Source organism: Felis catus, chromosome E2 (genome assembly GCF_018350175.1).
Source record: "Felis catus isolate Fca126 chromosome E2, F.catus_Fca126_mat1.0, whole genome shotgun sequence".
NCBI classification, from domain to species: Eukaryota; Metazoa; Chordata; class Mammalia; order Carnivora; family Felidae; genus Felis; species Felis catus.
In genome coordinates this window covers 45,098,605-45,117,494 of record NC_058382.1, presented here as the reverse complement: position 1 = coordinate 45,117,494, position 18,890 = coordinate 45,098,605, and the positions used below count along the sequence as shown (strand labels likewise).

Genomic DNA, 18,890 nt, shown 5'->3' with positions numbered 1-18,890 from the left:
CGGCTCAGGTCATGATCTCACAGTTCTTGGGTTTGAGCCCCTCAACAGGCTCTGTGCTGACCGCTTGCTCAGAGCCTGGAGCCTGCTTCAGATTCTGTGACTCCTTCTCTCTCTGCCCCTCCTCCGCTCACGCTTTGTCTCACTGTTTCTCAAAAGTAAGTGTAAAAAAGAAAAATTTTTAACAAAGAGCTGATTAGTAGAAATCAGGAGTTGACAGTATAATATGTAGATAAACTTTTATTCTACTCAATAGAAGCATACCCACGTAAGGGCTGACTTTAAGGTTCATTAAGATTTGGAGACAAAACGGATGGTCAAGGAAGGAACTACGGAGAACCAACTTTGCTTGTCTATTTCAGCAGGCAAAAGTCAGGGTTGTTGTACCTTAACCGAATAAAAGAAATTTGAAATAAGTCAAAGCCTGAGATATATTTCAAACCACACGAGTGGTGAAGAAGCTTTTGAGATTTGGTTACCAGGTTTCAAACAGAACTGAGGAACCTGGAACATTAACTTTGCCTGGCAAATGGGCAGGAACGAGCCAGTATGTTTCTGAGGCTAGCTGGGGAATGAAGAGGTCGTCCCAAAGAGCGTTACTTATGTAAGGTTCAGGGGGCAGTTAAAGACCACACAGGATTCAGCCCAGATAAGCAGTATAATCTGTACTCAAAAAGCTTTCCAGGGTCTTGTAACAACACAATGCCACAGGCTTTTAAGTTTGTCACCATTTCATAAATTGGAAAGTTTGTTGAACATCTAAGACCATGGAAATGCCTAGGCCTCATTCCTTGTTGTATTTAATACTTGTTCCTTAATAGATTTAATACTTTGGGCCACAAATGGGCAGAATTAACTTTTTCTTTTCTTTCTTTTTTTAGTAATCTCTACACCCAACATGGGGCTTGAACTCACAACCCTGAGATCAAGAGTCCCATGCTCTACCAACTGAGCCAGCCAGGTGCCCTCAATTAACGTCTACCATTCTAACAGGATCCTCTGTTTCTACCAAAAACAGTTTGCAGCCTCTAGAGTCACTTAGGCTCGTTTTCTAAGGCAAAATTGACATCCGATATAAAAGAGTGACCCTCATAAGGTTATTGACGGAGTCTTGCTTATACAGATAGCAGCTGAAATGACTACAAAACCCATGACCCTCACCTGGAATAAAGCCTTGTGTTTGTACAGCGTGGCCTTCTCAAGATCAGATTTCTAAACTACCTCCATTTTTAAAATTACTGACAAAATATGTCCTGGAACAGGTCTGATCCAAAGTCTGGATCCTGCATCCATAGTTGTTAACAGTACTTTCACTTCCACTTTGAACGAACGCTGCAGACTGACTGATTTTGTGTGATAAATAACATCTGAAATATCCCTGAACTTAGAAGTTAGTTATCCTTTTGTCTTTTTAATGTTTATTCATTTTTTAGTGAGAGAGAGTGAAAGCGCAAGCGGGGAAGGGGCCGAGAGAGAGGGAGACACAGAATTCGAAGCAGGCTCCAGGCTCCAAGCTGTCAGCACAGAGCCCAATGCGGGCTAGACCTCCTGAACCATGAGATCATGACCTGAGCCAAAGTCGGACACCAAAGGTAGTCCACTGACTGAGCCACCCATGCACCCCAGAAGTTAGTTGTCCTCAATGTAAAGATGGAAACTACCAGAATGGAACAACTTTGGGCCAGTGAATTCAATGCTAATTCTGCTCATCCCACCAATCACTAAAGGGACAAAAGAAAAGTAATCCTGTTGAGGAGCTACCATATTATGTCTCCAAAGTGCTAGATGCAAAGTAAACCTTTCCAGCAGGAAAACAGCAACCTCAGAATCACACTCCAATTTCTGGAGGACCCTGCAACTATGAGAACACAGCCAGGTACAACTGCTTTCACTTCAAACAAAAGACAGGACACAGGCCCTCATAAAAGAATGAGATACTCTACTCACCAGGAAATTATGAGCAGGATATTTCTTCTACCATTTCCTTACAAAAATATCTGCACAGCATAAGTAAGACTTGGAATGGAACACCTGTCTGGTAGCTGGTAAAGTGTACAACTCTTGATCTCAGGATCATGAATTCAAGCCCCACATTGGGTGAAGCTTTATAAAATAATAATAATAAGACTTGAGAATAAGTTAGCGTTGTTAAACTATAACACACTAAGAAAACTATTTCATCTGCCCCGTCCCCAGAAATGAAATTAGTTGGGGCATGCTTCAAAAGCAAGGAATCATTTGATTTATGTGAGCCACAGCTTTTCTAAACAAATTCATTCCAAATTATTACATATAAGATAAGGAAGTACCGATTTGCATATCCTTATGCTATTCAACTCTGTATTATCGATGTTTGCCTGGGAGCAACACAGAGTTCAGATCTTTCAAAAAATAATAGATATTTTTGTTGGGGGAGTGGTATAAAGTGACTCAGATGGCAGAGAAATGTAAGTGGGGAAAGAAAATAGAGGAAAAGAAAGGAAGGGAAGACCAGGCAAGTTAATGTTTCCAGGGCCTAAATCACGAGAAATCTTTCTCAGCTTTCCTCTTCGGAGCCAATCTGTTCTTTGACACTAGAGGGCACCATTGACTAGGTTCACCTCTTGGCCAGAGAATCCTTTGCTTGCTAGTTCAGCACAGAATTGGGAGCCTTCCCTAGACTTGCTTCCATCACTTTTGCTTTTCGCCGCAACTATCCAGACAAGATTTCAAAGGAATGTGGAGAGTGTACGGGTGCAAAAAGATTGGGTCAGGTTGCCATACCTCCACCCTTGCTGTTCGCCACCCACAGTACTCCTGAGGGCAATGAATAAACAAAGTTTTCTCTCTGCCCTTCAGATAGCTCATGCTTTGATTTTCCTCACTGCTGATACCACTCCTGATTTCTTTAAAGACCGTATTCAGTAGTGTGCTGGTAAATGTGAAACGAGTAGTTCTCCAAAAGGGGAGCAGCGAGGGGGGAGAGATGTAGTTTGATTTGTGGCCTCTTGCCCACTTCCCTGGTGTAAATATTCTCACCATGGCTTGATTGCAAGACACCAATGTTAGTTGGGGAGGGATGCATGGTAGCACAGTATCACAGAATATTACCTAAGTACAGATACAACAGACAAAAATAACACACATGAAAGTAAAATGCACTAAGGTAATTAGGATAAGATGTATTCTGAGTATAACCTTTATAGAGAATAATTTATTTCAATGTAAATTTATACAACTTACCTACTGCATTATTGTCTCTGGGAATCTGTTTTTAAGGTGCCCTCCAAGTGGTTCCTGTACACATGGAAGTGAGAGAACCTTTATTTTGATATAGACAAATCTATCCATTTCTTGCCTATAGGTGGCATTCTGTGGATCGTATTTAAGAAGTCCCTTCCCAGCTCAAGACCTCTTCTCCTACCCACGTCTATCACACTCTACAAAGTGTCTCCCTTCGCAGATGAGCTCCCATGTCAACCTCTATCGACACACTACAGCTAAAGTCCGATCACTAATAACATAGTGCAGCTACTCTTTTAACCAAAATAAACCAACTTAGGTCCTTACGTGATCTATTATCCCTTCTTTCTAGATTTTCAACCCTGGCTTTATCCCTACTCATACCCCTCAGCATATAAACACTCAATTTTCTCCCATTTCTCACATACACACCACACACACACACACACACACACACACACACGCCCTCTGTCCTGGTTAATTTCAGCAACTAGCCATTTATGTTTGCTGCCTTCTCTTCTTTATCTTCTGGGCATTTTAAAAAAATTCTTATGCAGTCCATCTTTTGTCCCCACCAGACCACTAACAGCCTGCACCAAAGTCACCAGTGGCTTCCATTTTGTCCATCCAGTTGACCCCTGTCAGCCCTGACCTCTCTTGACCTGACCTCTGAAGGCTTCTCTCCTGGTACCAGTCCTGCTTCTCTGGGACCCCGGGGCTCCTTTTACTCAGTCTTCTCTAAAGCTTCATCTTACTTAACCTATCATTTACAAATTTTTTAAAGTCTTGATCTATATGATGCTTCTAATTCCAGTACTCATTCCTCTTCTTCATGCCATATCTGGCAAGTCACCCACTGACCCAGAATTTAGGAGTCATACTGGCCAGCCTCTGCATTCAGCCACCTGCTGGTCCTACCACGGGGACTGCATGTGACAGCTGCCCTCTGCATTTCTCTGCCCCTGTTCAAACATTCATCTCTGTTGATGGGGTTGCTTACCTGCAATTTCTGCATACTTTCTCACCTTCCTTTTCCATATTTTATCCTCACAACAGAATCAACTTGCCTGGAAGATGAATCTCTGATGGAGAAGATTGCATGAATCTCACTCCTCAGCTCATGACTATCATCATCATCATCATCATTATCATCACTTTTAAGACCCCTCTTGCTTGAACTTTTTTTACCTTTCTTGTGATTTCCACTATAAACTGCCCCCCCCACACCCACACACATACACAAGTGATAGATGCTTAAATGTGTTTAGTAAATGTCCTTAGATATGGATGAGTCCTGGAAGAATCTACAGTATAATTTTGTATGTGCATGCATTTAAATTTACATTTATGATATTTTCTTTTTGATCTCATTCTTCCCTACCCTTTTAAAATTCAAAATATTTTAAAGATAAGACATGTCTTCATTGTTTTATGGATAGACACATACCCTTCATAGCTCTTCATTGCTTGTAACAAAGATAATACTCTGTGGTCCTCAAATCCTAGTTCATATTCCTTGTTCCTGACCTACCACAAATAATACTTCCCATCCCTTTTGCTGCTAGAGACAGCCACAGGGCAGCCCAGACAATGAGGAGATGTGAGTACAGGCATCATAAAGCCGCTTCTGCATCTCCCTCCCCCCTCCCCTTGGCAACAGAGGAGAAACATGTTGAGATTCACCCTGACCTGCCAATCTCATTCACACCATTCCTGCTTACCCTCTATCAGTGCTCAGCCACACCAGCCCTCTACCCACTTCTGGAACATGCCAGTTTCCCAAATCAGGCCACTGTACCTGATGGGCCCAACCCCAGATGTAGCTCTTTGCTTGACTGGCTCCTTCCTAGTTTCCAGGTCTCCAGGCCGAAACTCCTGTTTTGAAATGCTCTCCCTAAGGTCCAGTCTAAACTAGATCCTTTCTCCCCTGTCCCGATTGCCCACACTATTCTCTATCCTATTTATCCAGGGTACAGCATGGCGACTATAGTTAATAATACTGTATTGTATACTTGAAAGTTGCTACGAGAGGAGATCTTAAGTGTTCTCATCACAACACAGCCTTAAATGTTCTCAATGACAACAACAAAATGGTAATTATGTGAGGTGATGGATGTGTTAACTAACCTTATTGTGGTACTCATTTTGCAATATATACATGTATCAAATCATCATCTTGTACACTTTGAACTTACACAATATTCTATGTCAATCATGTATCAATAAAGCTGGAAAAAATACCTATCAAGGGGCTTCCCATGCCCCACGGCAGACAGCTGATGCACCCAGGGTGCGTGCCCTGTGGGAGAGCAGGGACAGGATAAAAGAGTCAAAGTTCAATGCATGAGCTGCTTCTCCCCACCCGTATACCCTATATTTTAGCCAGTGTGAAACAATTCCAAGGAGTTGGCAAACAATCATGACTACAGAATCCAAAAGTTCAAGGGTGAAATGAATTCCCTCCCAGAACAAACAATGCATCCACATGGACGGCCCAGCAGGGCCCAGATGCTCATGCAAAAGGCCACTATTGAGGAGGGAGATGTGCCCCTTGGGCTGATGTCAGCGGGAGTCCTGGAGCTGCAGAGGCCATCCTTCAGGCTAGTTCACTGCTGTAATGGTACCACCTATCTTGCTGCTCACCCTGTAATTACAAAGGAAACAGACCCAAAATTGTCCTTGAGAGACTGGACATGACTCTGGCCTATTGGGTTTGGCCAGAGGCCCAGATAAACACTAATGACATCCCTAGGCAGCGTGCTAGTCACAGGCTGGGCCAGACGCAAGGTCTCTGAGCCCATCAGTGCTGCTGGGCAAATGATGTCAGGCTGTGGAAGGGGGGGGGGGGGGGGGGGCAGGGACTGAAATTACTCCCCTTCCCAGTATTTGCTTTCCCCAAGTACAGGAAGAAGAGCAGTAATGGTACCTTCCTGCCTATATTCCTGGTTAGTGTGATGTTTTTCATCTACAGATAATAATCTCCATGCTCTGGCTCTTTCATTTACTAAAAATCATAGCCACATCCAGGACCCAGGACATGGAAGAGACACTAGTCCAAGGACACTTAATCTGACCTAGGAATGGTATATTCGTTAGCAGCTAAAACAACACACACTATGATCTCACGGTTCCTGCAGGTCAGGAGCCCCAGCACAGCCTGGCTGGGTTCTCTGCTCCAGGATGCTCACAGGTGATAATCATGCTATCAGCCGGGCTGCAGTGATCTTAAGGTTCCATGCACATGTGGTTATTGGCAGGATTCAATTCCTCATGGGCTACTGGACTGAGGATCTCAGTCTCTTGCTGGCTATTGACACGGATCTGCCCTTAGTCCTTTGCCACATGGGCGTCTCCAACACAAAAACTTACTGCGTCAAAGTGCACGAGCAGAGAGGGCAGTGGAGAACCAACTAGCAAGGAGGGGGTCACAATCCTTTGTAATTCAGTCACAGAAGGGACACCCATCACCTTTGCCATGTGCCATTGGTAAGAAGCAAATCACAAGCCTAGCACCACTCAAGTGGAGGGATTATTAGCCCACTAGCATGTGAACACTGGGAGGGAGTCATAAGGGGGCCACCTAAGAAGTGAGCCTTCCACTGATAACGAACAAGGATTCACCAGAGTAATCCACAACAGGCTACTGTGGGTTTTCCTTTTTTAAATTTTTTTTTTCAACGTTTATTTATTTTTGGGACAGAGAGAGACAGAGCATGAACGGGGGAGGGGCAGAGAGAGAGGGAGACACAGAATCAGAAACAGGCTCCAGGCTCTGAGCCATCAGCCCAGAGCCTGACGCGGGGCTCGAACTCACGGACCGCGAGATCGTGACCTGGCTGAAGTCGGATGCTCAACCGACTGCGCCACCCAGGTGCCCCGGGTTTTCCTTTTTTAAAATTTCAGTGCCTAATTAATGTGTTAGAATGAAGATAATATTAATAAAAAATGCAGAAATAAAACATTCTCATGTTTATAAACAGGACTACCTATTGGCTTTGGAGAGAGAAAAGCAAAACAAAGCAAAGCAAACCCCGATGAACTAAATCAGAGCTCTGAGAGAAGTGAGGCATGATGGGCTTAATCATGGCCAATTAGCAAAACTTCAATAATGACATGAATTCATCTTTGCTCCCAGCCAAGACGCCATTAAAATGATAGTGAATGAATGTAAAAGATTTCCCACTTTTCCCTGGCCACTTGGTCCAATTTGAGAGAGAGCACCTGAGAGGTAGAAAAGAGAATTCAACAAATTTTTAGGCGGAAAGCAGAAGTGGCCAGCAGCAGGATCCCCAGCCAAGATTAGTGTAGAAGGAGTTTAGCCAAGGAGAGTTCTGGTGAGCCAGGAAAGACTCGGACCCGAAAGAGGTCGGAGTTAGTGCCACAGGAGTAAACACGGGCAGATTAGGTGAAAGTCAAGTCCCCTTTGGGACCCCTATGCACAGATGGCCAGTTGCAAGCTGCCCCCTCCTCACACCCCCTGCCCCGGGAGATCTATCGAAGGAAAGGAAGTTAATGGAGATGGCAGATTAACCATGTGTTAGCCCTCTCCAGCCTAGCTAAAATGACAGTAAAGAAAGCTTTATAGAAGTCTTACTCCACTTCAGTGATGTTCAACACAGTGTTAAAAGGTGGAAAGCAGGTGGAGGCGTCTAACTGGCCATGCAGAAGCCTTACCCTAAAACACTGCAGAGGGAGATGCAGGGGAGAAATGAGTGAGCCCCCCGAGAGACTCAGTACCTGGGGCAGCAGGAGGGCAGGAAGAGAGCTGACAACCCGGGTAATTAAAATTAGTTTCTGTTTGGAAGGGTGGGGCACCCAGGTCCCCCCGACCAGCACCCCGGCCCCAGCCACAGAGCCTGACTACCGCCCCTCTGCCAGCTGCAGACCAGGCTGAGGCGGGAGGTGCAGGGCTGAAGAAAGAAAAGGTCAAGTCAGTGGCCGGGACTCTAAGAACCTAGGTTCCTTCCTTCTCCTTACTCCCAAGAAGCCCACGGGCAGGTACTCCAACTCAGGTAGATCCTTCCCCTCAGGCAGGGAATAGAGGATTCATCTCTGGAGAAAATGGTCACCCCAGAGAAAAAAACATGTGAACAGCGACATTCAGGTCCCACTGAAAAGGTCCGCTTGCCACCTAATCCTCTTCCAGCAAAGACCGGCAGGCAGGAGACCACCCCGGAGTGTTTTCTTCTGAAATATGGAGAGCCACCGAGTTTAAGGAAGGAGTTGTTTTCTCACTCTGTGCCGTTTCCGAACGGTTTTGTAGCTGTCTCCACCTGCCCTGTTGGGACATCCATTCTAGAACCTTATCTTTTGAGTGGCAGTTTGGGCCCCGGCCTGGGGTGACCTAGGAGTATCACAGATCCAGGCCAGATCCAGGGATGGTTTCTCTGGATGAGTTTCTGCCTCCGTGTTTTTCAAAGCCACAGCCAGGTGCAGAGCACAGGCAGTCCGGTTTTGTTGCAGTTTGCTGGTTGGCCTGCTTGCATGAAACAGGAGGGCACCAGTGGGCTGGTGCCCAAGCCCTGTCTGTACCAGAGCTTACTTCGACCCCTTTACCCCACTGCGGCTCACTCCCAGCCACCACTGCCAGGCCCTGGGCGTGGCACACCCACTTGCAATCTTGTTCCATTTGCATTTTGTCCTATTTCTGACCCTTGGAAATCTTTATCTTGTTTTTGAACAGGCCTTTTTGGCTTTCTCTTTTTATATTTTATGTGTCTTTATTATATGTTTGGAACAGAAAGGTTGGCCAAGTCATGAATTCACTGTGCCATCTTGACGGAACTCCCTGTGGTTTCTAACACGATTTTACTCGCAAAAGAAGCAGGGCTCCTAGAAGAGGTGATTATGTGTTTGGGGCAACAGAACTAAAGCTGGGAACAGATTATCATATAGGCCATCAAAGATATCCAAAAGAGTGACGGCAGAGTCAAACTGAAGGGGCCCAAACTGAAAAGCATCATAAGAAAATAGTTACTGTCATCAGGACCCTTTGAATTCAAGTTAGACCCTGAGTCCACGATGTTCAAATGGTACAAATAATAAAAGTGTGCCAAAGAAGTGACATGCTCTGATCTGAGTCTATTGATGCTTGATTCATAAAGTATGGACTATAGAAAAGTGAACTGGACTGTGGTACTTGAACCAACCTCAGACTCAGAGGACCTGATAAAAGGATATTGAAAACTAGGTTTACAGGGTAGGACTACAGGGAAATGAGCTGGGGTAATAACTTTGGGCATTAACTCGATTTTCTTCCCAGGATGAGGCTAGAGCCTTGTTGATGCCAAGTTTGGCTGAAGAAGCAGGAGAGCTTGCTATCTGTCGGCATTCTTGTAGAGACATACAGCTCTTTAGGGTTTTTCTAGAAGAGTGATGAGAGCCCCAATATAGAAGGCCAGTAAGGTAGCAAGAACTGAGATTCCATATCCATTGAGGTCCCAGTGACGCCTGGGAGACTCACCGGAGATCTTGGGTGACAAAGGATCACAAGACAAAGGATGACAAAGGATGACAAAAGATCACTGGAGATCTTGGGTGACAAAGGAAGTCCTACCAGCGCTTCACTTCCAAAAAATTCTTACAGTTTTGGCTAATTATATCAGGAACTTATTACAGTGCATAGGAGTAGGGGAGCCTCTCTGCCTATCTAATTCTCCTTGAAACACTTCAGAGTAAGAAAAAAAATGAGGGGTGCCTGGGTGGTTCAGTTAAGCGTCCAACTTTGGCTCAGGTCATGATGTCAGAGTTGAGTTTGAGCCCTGTGTCGGGCTCTGTGCTGTCAGCTCCAGCTGTGGAACCTGCTTCGGATCCTCTGTCTCCCTCTCTCTCTGCCCCTCCCCTGCTCTCTCTTCCAAAAATAAACATTTTTTAATAATTGAGGATACAATAAAAGCAAAGAAAAGTAATTAGAACCCCCCCCCCCCAGGGTGAAAGACTGTATGAGGAAGAAACAGTTTTGTTATATTATACTATTTAGTTCTGGAGCAAACAATATTTATTTGTATAATCATGGTAATATAGATGGTTTTTGTTGCTTTTCAGCTTTTTGAATAAACCTTCAGAAAAAGTACAGATGATTTCCTTATGATTAAATAATAGAATGTAAATATCAAAAAAAAAAATTTGATTGTATAAAAGTAAAAGGACAGCTGCCCAGAGTTAGGGGAGGGAAATGGCAACAGAGAGCTGGAAGGGCAGCCGGTGGGCGGGGCAAGAATGCAGTCCACAAAGTGGGGTGGCAAGGGACCCTGCCCACTGTGAAGGCCAGTAAAACAAGAACCTTTCTGAGGGGCATGGGGGAGACTATGTTGGGAGTTTAAAACTCTATCTGGAAGGATTCAAAAGAAACTAGCATTAATAGTGGCCTTTGGCAGGTGATCAGGGTGGCTGAGGAATAAAAAAGTAAGGGGCGGGGCTTTCACTGTCGACCCTTTGTATCTTTGAATTTTAAACCTTTTTAAAAATTTTTCGGGGGGCCCCTGGGTGGCTCAGTCGGTTAACCGTCCGACTTCGGCTCAGGTCACGATCTCACTGTCCGTGAGTTCGAGCCCCGCGTCGGGCTCTGTGCTGACTGCTCAGAGCCTGGAGCCTGTTTCAGATTCTGTGTCTCCCTCTCTCTCTGACCCTCCCCTGTTCATGCTCCATCTCTCTCTGTCTCAAAAATAAATAAACGTTAAAAAAAAATTAAAAAAAATTTTTTTGGGGGGCACCTGGGGGACTCAGTTGGTTAAGCGTCCAACTCATGATTTCGGCTCAGGTTGTGATCTCATGGTTCGTGAGATCAAGTCCTGTGTTGAAAGTGCAGAGACTGCTTGGGATTCTCTGTCTCTCTGTCTCTCTCTGCCCCTCCCCTGCTCACTCGCTCTCTCTCAAAATAAACATTCTTTATAAATAAATATTTAAATACATATATAAAAACGTTAAATAAAAATAAAGGTACATCATCAACAATCCAACTTGCAGGACTGCCCCCTCCTTGAAGAACAGTGTGGGTGGCCAAGACCTGCCCAAGCGCACTTGCTGAAGCTTTGCCGCCATGAGCAAACCATTGGCCACAACTATAATGACCCTTAGGATGGAGATGGGTGTATTACAGGAGTCATACTGCGGAATATTAACAGTAAAGAATCATTTAGACCTACGTTGACGACCATGGAAAGGTATCCCTAACACCCACCCTGCCGAATGAGACAAGTGAGTTGCTCAACATATAGAAGATCCCATCTTTGGTATATTTAAAAATCACACGTATATTTGATTTTCATATGCACACTAGGTAACATGGAAGGGCCACGGCAAACTTAACAGTTCTTTCTGAGGTAAGACGAGGAGAAGAGTTTCCATCTGAACATGCCTTATTTGAATTTATTGTGAGATGTCTGCACAATGTGCAGAGTTTTTTTCAATAATTTTCTCAAAGCACAGCATTGCTCTGGTTAAGTAAAAAAAAGGCTCTGGGGTGGGGCAATGAATTCACCTATAAATTCCAGGAAGGAGCCACTCTGAACATCTCTCTGCCTCTCCTGAGAAGAGACACAATCAGGGCAAGTTCTTGATCAACGTCATTTCCACGCCAAACACATCGAGACACAGCAACATGATGATCTGTCCCATGTGAATCCTTAAGGGTGGCAAGACTTCGTGTGACCATTCACTCAAGATGACGACATCCCTCTATCATCGTGGGACTCAGTAAATGTTTCTCAAATGAATGACTGCCCGGACGCTGTCCCCAAGAGCTGGTTTCCAAAACCCACCCAACCTGCAGCCACAGCTGTTCATGTTCTAGCCCCACAAGAACTGCTCACAGAAACCCAGGCCTGGCAGGGAGAGGCTGACGGCGTCCAACGGGTGCAGTGAAGTAATCGTGCCCAATGGCTATAACAGTGACCCCTGCACAGGGACTCAACCACCCATCAGAAGCCTGACAGTCTTGGTTAATAACACGCACATTCCTAAAACCAGCAAGGTTATGGCACTTCCACCCCTATGTGGGCCTGGAGGGTGTATGGGGCCCAGAGGCCTCTTGTCTGGAGGACAGCGATTCTGTAGACATCCACACCAACACCACCTACAGCTGCTGATTGTTTATTGCACGAGAAACTGGCAATACCAAGGCAAGGGGGTAGGCATTACAAAACAATCTGGTGACCAACCCAGAGCTACCGAAGGACATTCTACATAACACCTCGGTTATACACACGTATGTACACGCACGCACACACATGAACACACTCGGAACACCTGTGAGCCTCAGCCTCCCAAGCCCCCAACGGCAGCTTACACCCCCAACCCCCAGTAGAGCAGGACACTGCGGGGAAGCACAGCAAATGACTCAAGGAAAGAAAAAAAGTTGAGCTCCAGGGAGCTGAGCCACTCAGATCAGCACACACAACACAGTGGACACGGGCCGTCCCTCCGCAGGCCAGGGGGAAGGAAAAGGACCTGGGGGTGTGAGGCTGTCCCCAGGAGGCCCCGTGACTGATCAGTGGATCTGCCTGGGGTCCCAGGAAGGTCAAGCTAGTCTACAGCTGGTGCTCAGTGCTAGAGCCCCAGGGGCCCGCACCAGGGAGCTCACGACAACCACCAGCATCCCAGAGGAGCAGGTACGCCTTGCGGGTCTCCACACGTGGCGGAATGCGCATGTCAGAGGCTGGCGGGAGCTCCGGAAACCAAGTCAGACAGTGTGCAGCAGCTCAAAGCCCTTCCACTGGTCTCCAAGAGCATCGTTTTCCACGTGCGGATAAAGCCTCACTTCTAGGCAGAATGAACACGCTCTAGGGTGGCTGGGACACACTGCATTCTCAATGGGAGACTAATGGACCAGCCTGTAGCCTCAGGGGCTGGCGGGGGACAACAGGGTCACCCATGCCCACGTGCTCCAGCACTTGGGGCTGCCTGGACAACTACATCTAGCAAAGGGAGTTCTCTGTCAAAGGTGGCAAGGTTGGGTGACACTCAGGACATCGCCCCCTCCGCCTCTCTGTCAAGGCTTGGGGACTAGGCCGCGCGGAAGCGGAGTCACCGGGTCAGGCCTGCCTGAGCTCACAGAACTGCTAAGCGGGTTCCTAAGACGAGTTTGGGGAATCCCTGGACCAGTGGTGCCGGATCCCTCAAGGTCCCAGCAACACCTGGCGTCCCAGCTCCTTGACAGAAAGCGCCAGCAGCACACCAACATCGAAACACAGAGCAATCCTGCACACAAAACGCTTCAAGTGGATGTCAAAGGGAGAAGAAAGTCTGAGGGAGTCTGTGGTTTCCACCCCACTGACACCCAAGCAGCTGGTACCACCCTTTGTTTGCGGGAAAGAACAAACTGGCCAGCACTGAGTGCAGAGGCGGGCCTTGCTGCTCAGCCTCGGTGACGGGAGCCTGCAGGGAGAGGAGGCGGCAGGCCCAGCTCTCTCCGGGTGTGGGAGGAGTTCCTCTCGCTCAGACCTCCATCTTACACAGATCACTGGGAAAGTTCTATTTAAAACAGAACCTCTTTTACTGGCAAAGACTCTGGGCCTTGTCGGCCCAGAACAGCTACCCCAAGCGAGTGGCCGGTCTCCTTCTCGCCTGACTGGCCCGTCGGACCCAGGGCTTCCGCCATAGCTCTTCAGCAGAAGGCACCCTCCCTGCACGCTCATGCATACCTACGGCTGGTCTTCGGGGAAAAGGAGGGAGAGCTTACAGAGAGGGTCAGGCCTCCAGACTCTGAAACGGGTGACGGGGCCAAGGTGACATGGGGGCTTTATTCCAGACTGCCACCAGTGGGTAGGAGGGAAGGGAGGGAGACAGGCAGGGCCTCCAGAGGTCAGACTCTGCCACCACCAGCCTGATGACAGTGTGGTCCCACGCACGGCCACTGCTTGGGGGGGCCTCCCGAGTGCTGCGTGGCCTCTGGCCTCTTGGGCAGGAAGAACTCGGGACTATGTGTGCGCTGGGGGTCGTGGGAGGGGGTGGCCTCGGTCACTCCTGTCCAAAGCCTTCAGTCTCCTCGATGGCATACAGCAGCTTCTCTTTCAGCTGTTCATAGCTCTTGTATGGGGGGAGATCCAGACGGTTGAAACTGTTGAAAGAGGGAACAGAAGAGTCAGCACAGAGGTCAGGGTTCCATGGCCCTGCTCCAGCCTGGCCAGGGGGCGGTCAAAGAGTTCATGTGACTGTGGCTCAAACATGCCAAGTGGCCAGACGCCAGAAGAGAGTCCTTGAGGGCCCCGCTGTGTGAGGCCTTAATGCTTCTGGTCCCCGGACCATGGGAGGGTTAGGAGACAGGGCAGGGCCACTGGAGAAAGGGGGAACTGGGCAGCAGGGCACACGGGGAGGCAGCTCTCTGTCTACTGGAAGAGAAGTGTTTGAGTATTTAATAGCCAGTAAGGCCATGAGGACTGCTGCCGTAACTCCCAAAAGATCAGAGGCCCCTCCTCTCGAACCCCAGAGCCACACGGAAGTTGCCAGAGTCAAGTCCCAAAGCAGCCCCACTCACTGGACTGCCCTCAGGAGCTCATCCGGTCTGTGAGGTTCTAGCCACCGCCCATTAACACCAAAATGCTCACCACGTGTGGCTTCTGGGCAGCCAGGTTTCCTTGCCAACCTTGTCGACACAAAACTTCTGCGGTCCATTGCTACCTGTTATCCAAAGAACACCACGTCAGGTACAACCGAACCATCCCCTCCCACGGCAGGACCCTGGCCGCACCCACAGTGGAGGGAGGGCTCAGGCCCACTGACTTGCTTCCAAGAAGATTTTAAGCCCCGCCCGCCTTTCGAGCTGCCCTCACACCAGCCCCAGGGCACCAGCAGGGCAAGGGGAGACACACCAATGAGTTCGGCAAATCCTCCAACAGGCAGGCGGCAAGTCCCGGTGACGAACTGCAGCAGGCGGATCCTCTTCTCATTGTCCATCTCCTTCACCACCTGGAACTCCACCAGTCAGCGCAGAGCCAGACAAGCCACCTGACCCAGAACCTCGCCCTAACCTGTGACTCCAGGCAGCCAGGACCCCTCTTTGGGGCTGAGAACACAAAGCCCGGGGTCGGCGGGGGGGGGGGGGGGGGTTACAGCCACCAACCTCAGAAACCCCCAAGCCGCCACCTCTGAGGGGCTGTGTCCGAAGGACAACCCCACCAGTCCGCGGGACATGTCTCAGTCTCAGGGGCACCTCGAGCTGGATTTTCTTTTCCCATCCAAGTTGTACTTTTAAGAACATACCAAGGATGGGAGTGATTGCTTAAGGGGTATGGGGTTTCTTCTTGGAGGTGATGAAATGTTCTGGAATTAGATGGTGGTAATGATCGCATCACACCGTGAAAGGCCAGTGAACTGTACACCTTAACATGGTGAATTTTATGAGATGGGAATTGCACTGTCATGACGACACGTTCATATACGTCCTTTTCTCCAGGGGTGCTACGCTTCATGACGACAACGACAAGACTACACCCAGGAAAGAACCAATTCATCAGATCCAGGACTCCAAGCTCATTCGGTTTCTCTGGAGCCCAGCACACGCAGTCCCGTCCCACCCAGCTGGAGGGCAGCCGCGCCCTGCGGGAGCTTCCCTTCCTGCCCGCAAGCTGGCGCTCCTGCACCCCAGTGTTTTCAGCTGGCCCAAGGCTGACCACCACCATGTCCTGTCAAGTGCACCGGCCACAAGCCAGCTGCAACCGCGCTGTTCGGCCCCAGGTCGGGTTTCTCGTTGGGGAGGGCGTCAAGGAGGAGGGAGGTGACCACACAACAAGGGTCCTCGAGCTTAAGATCTCATCAGGTCTCGTTCCTGTGGCTGACTGCTGAAACACCCCAGCCGAGACCCGCACCCGACTCCGGGGGGGTGGGTCCCGGGCCTACCTGCCAGAACCACTGGATCTGCTTGCTGTTCTTGGTGTAGTGCCGGTAGATGGTGTTCTTCTGCCAGTCGCTCATGTCTATCTCCTGCATGCCACACAGCATCAGCTGCAGAGGGGACAGGTGTCAGCGGGCCGGCGCCAGCCCCCTCCCCACAGGTGCACAGTGCCTCATCCACCACTAGCAGGTGAAACCATCCTGAACGTTTTCATCTGTTTCTGCTGGCGGTGGTGATGATCTGGGCGATACAGCCCTGAACGCGGAACCCCTCAAGGGGCGCCTGGGTGGCGCAGTCGGTTAGGCGTCCGACTTCAGCCAGGTCACGATCTCGCGGCCCGTGAGTTCGAGCCCCGCGTCAGGCTCTGGGCTGATGGCTCGGAGCCTGGAGCCTGTTTCCGATTCTGTGTCTCCCTCTCTCTCTGCCCCTCCCCCGCTCATGCTCTGTCTCTCTCTGTCCCAAAAATAAATAAACGTTAAAAAAAAAAAAAAAAAAAAAAACGAGGGCCAGGGGAGGAACAGGTGTGAGAAACCAGATCACACCCATCCGCCCCGCGGCCTCGGGCCGGAGGGAGTGTGAGGTTTTACTGGTGAGTCCCTCCGGGGGACGCAGTTGGCCAACAGAGGGCAGGACGGCCCCAGAGGCAGAGGCGCAGGGTGGAGGCAACCTCAGTTCTCACCTCCAGCTCTTTCTCATCAAAGTAGCGCAGCCACTCCAGGGGGGCCACCTCATTGAAGCCATCCAGGAAGGCTTTGGTCTGCTCTTCCACGCCCCGGGTGAAACGCCAGTCGGTTAGGAGCCTGAAACAGAAGATCAACCATCAGTGGCGCCGAGACCCGCTCCTCAGGTGCAGCTCGGGGCCTGCCACGAGGCTGTTGTCACACGGCAGCAAGGGATCAGCTGACGGTAACCAGGAGACACTGGAGTCTGTGACATTCCACCACCTCCTCTACCTCCCACCGTCGCTGGCTGAACTTCAGGCATGTGGAGGTGAAGACGCTAGACCGAGAGACCTGAAGAAGGCACACGGGTGAAGTCGCGCACAGACGCGCGTCAGAGGATGGACTTGGGTAGGCACCCGGGACACAGAAATCCTGCCAGTTAGGAGAAGGAAGAGGGAGATGTCCAAGTTTCATGCCTCTTCAAAGCCCTGCAGTCTCGAAGGCTACCATGTGGGGAAAAAAGCGCAAACAGGAGCTCTAACATGACCTTGGGCTCCGGTTTCCTCAGCTCTGGTCAGCGTGTGATGGCCCTGGGTAGCCATCACAGGCCAATGCCAAATGGGAGGCTGTGATCCCCGGTGAAATACCCGGGCGCCTGGCTGGAGGGTGCCCCAGAGACGAGGGGGCTCTGCCCTTCTCCCCGCCACTGGCTCCCCAGTGCTTGAGACTCACATGATGTACTCTTCCTTGTTCTCCTCTGTCACTCGGATGCTCTCACCACCTTCCTTTAGCTCATGGGTTGTCACCTTGCCCAGGATCTCCATGTCCTGGATGAAGTACAGCTCTAGACCACACTCTTCCAGGTTGTTCTCTCTGGGGGCACGAGACACCAAGAGGGAAGAGGTCTATCTCAGAAGGGTCTTTTCCCTTATCCTGCTCCGTCACTCACATTAGTGTTCGTGGGATGCAAGGACTCACAGGTAGCTGAAGTCCAGAACAGCGCCCGGGACCTCTCCCTGAGGCACAGAGTGAATTCCAGAGCTGCCCTCCAGGGAAACCTGGGAGCCGTGCATCTCCACAAGCATTTACACAGCCTATAAGAGTGCAAGGCCACTCTGGCGGAGAACATACAGGCCAACCATGCTACTCCCCTACCCAGAGACCCCTCTCCTCCCAGCACGGTGCAAGGGAGAGGACTCACTTGATCCAGACGATAGAGTTGTAGAATTCAGGGTCAATAGATTCCAGGTCTTTCAGGGTTGGTCTCTTGTTGAGCATCCGCTTATAGAAAGGGAGGGTGAAGCCTGTGTCAATGAACTTCCCATGATACAGAGCCTGAGGAAGAAGAGACATGCCAAAGGGGTTCGGTCTTTAGAGGACCCTGCCCAAGTCAGGCTCTCAGATGCTCCTCACCAAAGTCCAACTACTGCTACCTGCCCTCTCTCCCCAAGAGCGCCTATGACCTTGGGACACCTGCAGACCACAGGGACAAGCAGAGCCAGCCTGCTTAGGAGCCCACTGCCTGCCCAGGATGCTCACCCGCCAGCTCCCTGTTCTAGCAGAGATCTGCCCGCACTCCCAGCACAGCCCCAGGCGGCGGCCCTGACTCACTGACGCTCAGAGCTGGGCCGCAGAGGCAGCCAAAAATAATGCAGACGCTGTCAATGGCAAGAGCTGGCGGGCCAGTGGTGAGTAATAGTCTAGGGTTTTACTGGTCTGTCCTGTCGGCTGCGGGGCCAGGCGGGTCTCTAGACCTGGGAAGAATGTGCCCACTTCCTGAGCCCAGCACCTTAGCCAAGAACTTCCAGACAAGGGGAAGGGACATATTTAGTCATGGGCTCTGGGGTTCCCGCAGGCAGAGCATTCAGGAAGTCAGGAAGAAGCAAAGGAAAGTGAGCGATGAAACATCTCCAACTACCAAAAATGGCAGAAGGACTATATGACTCTCATGGGCTCCCCCTTCTCAATCCCGGTTCTCTGCCCTCACGAGACACTCGACAGGATACACATGACATGACTCCCTTCTCTATTCACACCGTGTTCCTATTTCTAGATAAATACGGGTACCATGACTCCCTTTTTCCTACTGTTCACCCACTCCCTGACGATGCCTCCTACATCCTGACCAACAGTCTACTAGGACTCTGTTCTAAGCTAGTGTTGATTCCAAATCCCCTTCC

General features: G+C 49.4%; 1 protein-coding gene across 3 annotated transcripts in view; it reads right to left on the bottom strand.

Annotated features, from left to right (window-relative positions):
• Positions 1-12,293: 12,293 nt before the first annotated feature.
• WWP2 (WW domain containing E3 ubiquitin protein ligase 2) overlaps positions 12,294-18,890 on the bottom strand; it is a 151,249-nt gene continuing 144,652 nt past the window's right edge. For all 3 annotated transcript variants that reach the window (XM_023245698.2, XM_023245699.2, XM_023245700.2), the window contains 7 exons: positions 17,912-18,045; positions 17,443-17,583; positions 16,728-16,848; positions 16,054-16,158; positions 15,027-15,123; positions 14,763-14,835; positions 12,294-14,275 (listed from right to left, as the gene is read on the bottom strand). In XM_023245698.2, the coding sequence (XP_023101466.1) occupies positions 14,176-14,275; positions 14,763-14,835; positions 15,027-15,123; positions 16,054-16,158; positions 16,728-16,848; positions 17,443-17,583; positions 17,912-18,045 (771 nt within the window). In that variant the 3' untranslated portion in view covers positions 12,294-14,175. The remainder of the gene's footprint in view (positions 14,276-14,762; positions 14,836-15,026; positions 15,124-16,053; positions 16,159-16,727; positions 16,849-17,442; positions 17,584-17,911; positions 18,046-18,890) is intronic.